The sequence below is a fragment of the Ruditapes philippinarum genome, unplaced genomic scaffold, assembly GCF_026571515.1.
Source record: "Ruditapes philippinarum isolate M1 unplaced genomic scaffold, ASM2657151v2 ctg7773_1_1_1_1, whole genome shotgun sequence".
Taxonomy (NCBI): Eukaryota; Metazoa; Mollusca; class Bivalvia; order Venerida; family Veneridae; genus Ruditapes; species Ruditapes philippinarum.
In genome coordinates, this window is record NW_026861001.1 from 38,818 (window position 1) to 45,161 (window position 6,344).

The window sequence follows — 6,344 nt, forward strand, 5'->3', positions numbered from 1 at the left end:
CAATTATGCTAAGAGTTGTTTCAAAAGGAATGATTGGTTTGTAAAAATAATGGACGGATGTGTTTCAGACCAGCGTTGTACATTAACCCCTATCCTGCCGAGAGCGACCAAATCTGCTTGGTATTGACGAGAGCAACCAAATCTGTTAGGTATTTCTGAGAGCGACCAAATCTGCTTGGTATTGACGAGAGCGACCAAATCTGTTAGGTATTTCTGCGAGCGACCAAATCTGCTGATATTTCTGAGAGCGAGCAAATCTGCTTGGTATTTCTGAAAGCGAGCAAATCTGCTTGGTATTGCTGAGAGCGACGAAATCCAATTGGTATTGCTAAGAGCGATTAAATCTGCTTGGTATTGCTTAGTGCGAGCAATTCTGCTTTGTATTGCTGAGATCGACCACATCTGCTTGGTATTTCTGAGAGCGACTACATCTGCTTGGTATTTCTGAAAACGACCAAATGTGTTTGGTATTGCTGAGAGCGACCACATCTGCTTGGTATTGCTGAGAGCGACCACATCTGCTTGGTATTGCTGAGAGCGACCACATCATCTTGGTATCAGAACAGATGACGAGTGTCTGGTCAGGTACAAAGCAGCTTATGATATTTTTAAGTTTTAATAATAAAAGTGTTGAAAGGTTGAGTTGCATAACCAAACAGTGGTTATCACACACCCGTACCGATTTTGCGACTCCGTAAATATGATATTGCACGGCCGTGCATATATTTTGACGTGACGTCATTAGCGTTATGCAAACATAGTGTAAAGACGCTCTAAATGTTAGCGATAAACTATAGGCGCGACAATGAAAAATGACTCTTATTTCACTTTAAACGGTCTTTATTTTGGGTATGTGATAAATAAATTATTAAATTCGTGTTAGTTCATTACTGAGTTTATTGCACTCGTTGAATAAAAAAATATAATGCACGCCAGAGGCTCGTTTAATATAATTTTATTCAACTCGTACAATAGTTCAGTATTGAACTTACACTTATTCAATATCCTCTAATCATGACATCAAATCCCTGACATTTCTATTGAAGCACTTCCATGGGATTTGTTGTTGTTGTTGTTTTTGTTTTTTGTTTTTAATAAAGTTATCATACCATTTAATCAAACATTACAAACCTTTCTCTTTTTTTTTACTTTTATCTTATTAGATGAAACATATCATATTTGGTAATAACAAAAAGTATAGGTTTAAAAGAGAGGAAAACAAGAACATAAAAAGTGGATTAGCAAAGTAATATTGGTTATGTACTGCTGACATTATGCTCATTTTGTCGTTGTCAAGATTAGCTAAATTGTTATGAAGTTCGAATGATTGACTATTATAAGAGTCATTGATAAAAAATCTTGATAAAATAATGGTTAGGATAAAAAAAAATCGAAATTGCCTAAAATGTAAAAAGACTGTTCCACTCTTTTCATAAATTGTACGTTACTTGATACTTATGTAATATTTCGCGAGTCAGGTGGGTTGTTTATAATTTTTGCCAAATAGAATACAAAAGTATAGCAAAATATGAAAGTTGTTTTTTACTTTCACCTATGCACTCAATATTTACCCTAAGATGGGCAAAATGTCGGTGTTCAATCCAATTTCCGGTGAAGGATTTCTTTCACAGATTTGTATAAAACTTCTGTTACAACCAACATCATGCCATGCATGAAAAATGTACACGAGACTCCTGCAGTATAAAAATACAGACTCATTCCTTATTGCCTTCATTTCTCCACTGGCGCCTTGATTATCTTGTGATTTGGTTGTCTGTGTTTTGTCGCTGTCTTGCTCTAGTCCACCGTCTTCTAATTCTGCATTGCTATGAACTGTTGGTTGATGGTGATTAGGGGTAGAATTTTCGTCTACGGCTTCCGTTTCAGTGCCATGGTTATGCTGGTGTCCGGCGCCTAACCAAAATCCGAAACTGGAAGTGGGAGTAGGTAAAGAGTTACTGATCGACACCATCTTTGTGTTAGTACTTTTAGTTGTTTGTGGCAGTGAATGCATTTCATGTTCTTCTATATCTGGATTAATGAAAAAAGGCCAACCGGATTTTAACGCTGGCTGTGTAACACCATCTGTACTTGATTTGTCGTCTGCAAGATTCTTCACAGTAGTCTTGGCATTCAAGACTACTTCAAAAAATGAAAAATTGGTTAATTAATGTGAAACATTATAAAGACAACAAATTGTTACTAATGAAGACAGAATAGAGAGAAATGGGATCTCTAAAGACCGACAAAATTGAAACTGTTGCATGTTCGGTTTGATTGAGCTTATTCATGGCCAGAAATAAAAGATGCAAGTTACCGTCCACGTCACTAGTACTGGCTTGAAATAAAAAAGGTAAATATTGAAATTAGAATCATCTGTAGATGTGTTCATGCGGCAGTTATCATTGAACCTTCAATGTGAAAAATTCGTACCTTCCAGCAAAAGCGGTGTATGGTCGACAAGAATTTGAATTCATGTACCATAAACGAGATAACGAAAGGCGACATTAAATGAACTTGAATTTAAAAACATGATCAGCTGTGTAAAGAAGCTTATATAAATTAAAGGATATAAAATACATCAGAAAAAAGTTAATTATTGTAGAACTTACATTGTGGCGTATGGTCAGTATGCTCATCTTGTCCATCCTCGAAAGGGTCCTCAAGAAAGCCAAAGTGGTGAGCAAACATTTCAAGTTCGGCAATACAACATCCTGTCAAAAATAATAGCTACCAAATTATGAACTGCTGACTTTTTAAATAATTTTATCTCGCATTTTGTGGTACATGAAAAATTATTTGCTCAACTTTTCGCTGTTAAAAATGTACACAATATCTCTCATATATTCCATATTCACTAAAATAATACTTTCTTTTTTCCATTATTCAGCAAATCAATAGGTTAAATATATGGTCAAATATAGTGGAAGATTATAGCTTGGACCGCCCTAAAAGGACTCGAAACCACGATCCTAATCGAAGAAAAGTTACCATATTAATTAATTCATTTCCACAATCTTTGTATTTGAAACTACCAAAGCTTTTTATTCCAAACTACCATCAATTGTTTTCCATTTAGACAAGCTATTTATACAAAGCTACCAATGATTATAATTCATTTTCACAAGTTATTTTATTCTTAACTACCAATGATTGTTTTTCATTTAGACAAGATTTTCATTAAAAAAAACAACAACAAAAATACAATAAGGTTCATTCATTTTCACTTCCGTAGAAGATTTAAACCTACCTATATATCTGTTTATTTGGGTATTCATGAATTCTTGAACATTTTTCGCCTCCTTGCTATCATTAACAAGGGGGAGTGCGTCTAAATCCGCGCAATATTCCTGTAAATGAAGAGAAATTAATTGAAATAAAGATAACACATAATTATGAGTCGTCTAACTTTTTCTTACTCCCAGGGATACGAGATCAATGTCACGTGGGTAGAAGCCCTTTGACAAAGAGTAGATATTCAATTCCATGCATATCGGACTGGTCTGAGAACCTATGTCGAAAATTTCATCTAACATAGGAAAGCCAAGATACCGCCATAATGGACATGTACCCTCGGACCGGGTATCCTGATCCGAACCGCAACGTATAACAGATATTGTTAATGTACCATGACATGACTTCTATTAACGCTAAACCTGTTGAATGTGTGGTATTGATTTGTCCTGTTTTGAATCTGGAACATTCCAATAAGAGTTTAAGGGATTTCAATATAAAAATACAAAAAAGTTACCAAATGGTATAGAACTTATACGTACAAAACTTGCCTGGCTTTAAACTCGTGGCAAACTTACCTTTGCGTCTGAACTATGCACAGGCGTGGAGCTGTACACGTAGCACTTCCGGTTATAATATGTCCATATGGCAAGCAAACAGTCTCTAAGAATGTAAGGAAATAAATAAATACCTGAAGAAATATCTAATGTCAGAACAAGTTCATTTTACAATAATTTCAATGAGTTTAGTCATGTGATAAATCAATGTACTTAGTCATGTTATAAAACAACGCACTTAGTCATGTTATAAAACAATGCGTTTAGTCATGTTATAAAACAACGCACTTAGTCATGTTATAAAACAATGCGTTTAGTCATGTTATAAAACAATGATTAAAGTCATGTGGTAAAACAATGATTAAAGTCATGTGGTAAAACAATGATTAAAGTCATGTGGTAAAACAATGATTAAAGTCCTGTGATAAAACAATGATTAAAGTCATGTGGTAAAACAATGATTAAAGTCATGTGGTAAAACAATGATTAAAGTCATGTGGTACAACAATGATTAAAGTCATGTGGTACAACAATGATTAAAGTCATGTGGTAAAACAATGATTAAAGTCATGTGGTAAAACAATAATAAAAGTCATGTGGTAAAACAATGCGCGTAATCATGTAATCAAACATAATTTTATTCGTTGCCATATAATACAACAAAAAATATCTTTCATTAAACAAGTTCAAGAAATTGTAAAAGCCTTAACCTTTTATATAAAAAACATATTTGAAATATTCAGATATATTTAAGTTTTCTTTACCTTTGACAGAAGCTTGGCCGGGTACATTTTCTTGTACTGAAAAAGTGGTATCCTCGTCTATGGAAGGCAATAGCTCTCGTGTCATGAACACTGGAATGTTGAGTGAATAATTTGGTTTTAAAAGTTAGAAATGAACGATGGTGAAAACAATTAACACATTTTTTTTTTAAAAAATAGGTAAAAGCAATAGGTAATAGTAAAATTGATTAACAAAAGTAATTCTTTTTATCTAATTACAATTGGCCTGGCAAAAAAGATTGGAACCGCGGCACCCACGAGGAACGCCCTATAAAGACAACGCAACGTCATTTATCACTTACCAGTAAAATACAAGGTGATGCCGCCTGTTGCAAGAAGGACAAACAAGCTGACAATGATGAAATACCGTATAAAAGACGAGCCAGATTTGTTGATGTCCTCGTTGTCCGAATCTTCTCTCTGATCAGCTGACGTCACGTTTTCTTCTACGTCAATAATAGATTCTTCACGCAGGGATCCTTTATTAAATGAAATGAATAATAAAAGAAACATTGACTGAAAAACTTTTATCAAAAGCTGTTAATTATTATTTTAATAAAATGACTGGTTAAATTTGAGTGAAGCTGTAGTCTATTGAGTCAAACAGATATATTTATATACTAGTTAACACATCAGTGATGAGGTAACACTGTTACACGCTGGTATAAATGCGGAATTCTGTTAATTCTGTAAATTCCCTTTGAATATTTTTATAAAAAAGAAATATTCTATGCTACTACAATGCAGGTCACGCAACAAAAAATTTTCACACTGCCCCGTTTAAACGTGATACTGTTGCGTTATAAACTTCTTACTACTCTATCGCGTTGTTACCGTGCGTTAGCAATATTAATTGTTATCGGAAACTGGCATCCTAACTTATAAACTTCCTATCCATCAATTTAAATGTGACAATTGTAAACCAAATCCTAAATCTTAAACATATTATAAACACAATACCATTCGTACTGTTTACTTCGGTGTCACTTTGTTTAGACATTTCCTCGATATTCTATCTGAAATAATAGTTAAATAAGCTTTTTGTTTGCTGTGCAGTGAAAAATTGTGATATTTCAATAAAAAACGTCAACACCAACTGTTATATATCCCTAGTGACAAGCAACTTCATTGATACCTCCTTCACAATGGACAATAACCGAAAGAATTGACAAAGGTGTCTTCTGCATTCTCACCCGATTTTGGCAGGAATAGTCGCGTGACACGAGCTTGCCAAGAAAAGAAACATATTGTTCAATTTTGTCGAGTTCGCACGAAACGCTTTTGGAAATATGGACACAGCAATGGAAAATGCATATATGTACACAAATCATTGATTTCAACCAGAAACATCAACAAAAAAGAACAAAGACATTTCCAGAGTACAATGCACATCGAATAATTAAAAAGATAACAAAAAAATAGAAAAGCAAAGTGGAAAAAATAAAAGATAAAAGTAAAATTTTGAAATGCTTTGCCAAGAGAAGCTTTGTAGTAAGACATCATCATTAAACTTCGTAACGTTTATTGTTGACACGAGAAAATACGTAAAATACTAGGTTGATTATATTAAATGGTACCTACCTTATACAGTACAATACATAAACACATTACCACTTCTTATTATGTTGTAGTAATTGTAAAACGTTACATTGTGTCGGATTATATATGTGTTTGTATTAAGACAAAATTTAAATAATTCAATGTTACATGACCATGTCAGTCGTGTTTTAAAATGGAGTTAAAATAATTCTATATATTAATATCTATGTGT

At 33.6% G+C, this 6,344-nt stretch overlaps 1 protein-coding gene across 1 annotated transcript; it reads right to left on the bottom strand.

Moving 5' to 3' along the window:
• Nucleotides 1–1,277: 1,277 nt before the first annotated feature.
• Nucleotides 1,278–5,573, bottom strand: LOC132714192 (uncharacterized). The gene is made up of 7 exons (XM_060696982.1): nt 5,534–5,573; nt 4,876–5,052; nt 4,556–4,645; nt 3,813–3,925; nt 3,251–3,350; nt 2,613–2,714; nt 1,278–2,139 (listed from the first exon to the last, which is right to left on the bottom strand). Exons 1-7 carry the CDS (start codon nt 5,571–5,573, stop codon nt 1,568–1,570), a joined length of 1,194 nt encoding a protein of 397 aa, XP_060552965.1. The 3' UTR covers nt 1,278–1,567.
• Nucleotides 5,574–6,344: the final 771 nt, after the last annotated feature.

What these genes read in the sequence shown, in the direction of transcription:
- LOC132714192 (XM_060696982.1), bottom strand. Translation starts at nt 5,573, where the DNA reads ATGTCTAAACAAAGTGACACCGAAGTAAACAGTACGAATG. An exon ending in CGAAGTAAACAGTACGAATG is followed by an intron (nt 5,053 to 5,533) that starts GTATTGTGTTTA and finishes CATTTAATAAAG; the next exon opens with GATCCCTGCGTGAAGAATCT. An exon ending in TGCATAGTTCAGACGCAAAG is followed by an intron (nt 3,351 to 3,812) that starts GTAAGTTTGCCA and finishes CTTCATTTACAG; the next exon opens with GAATATTGCGCGGATTTAGA.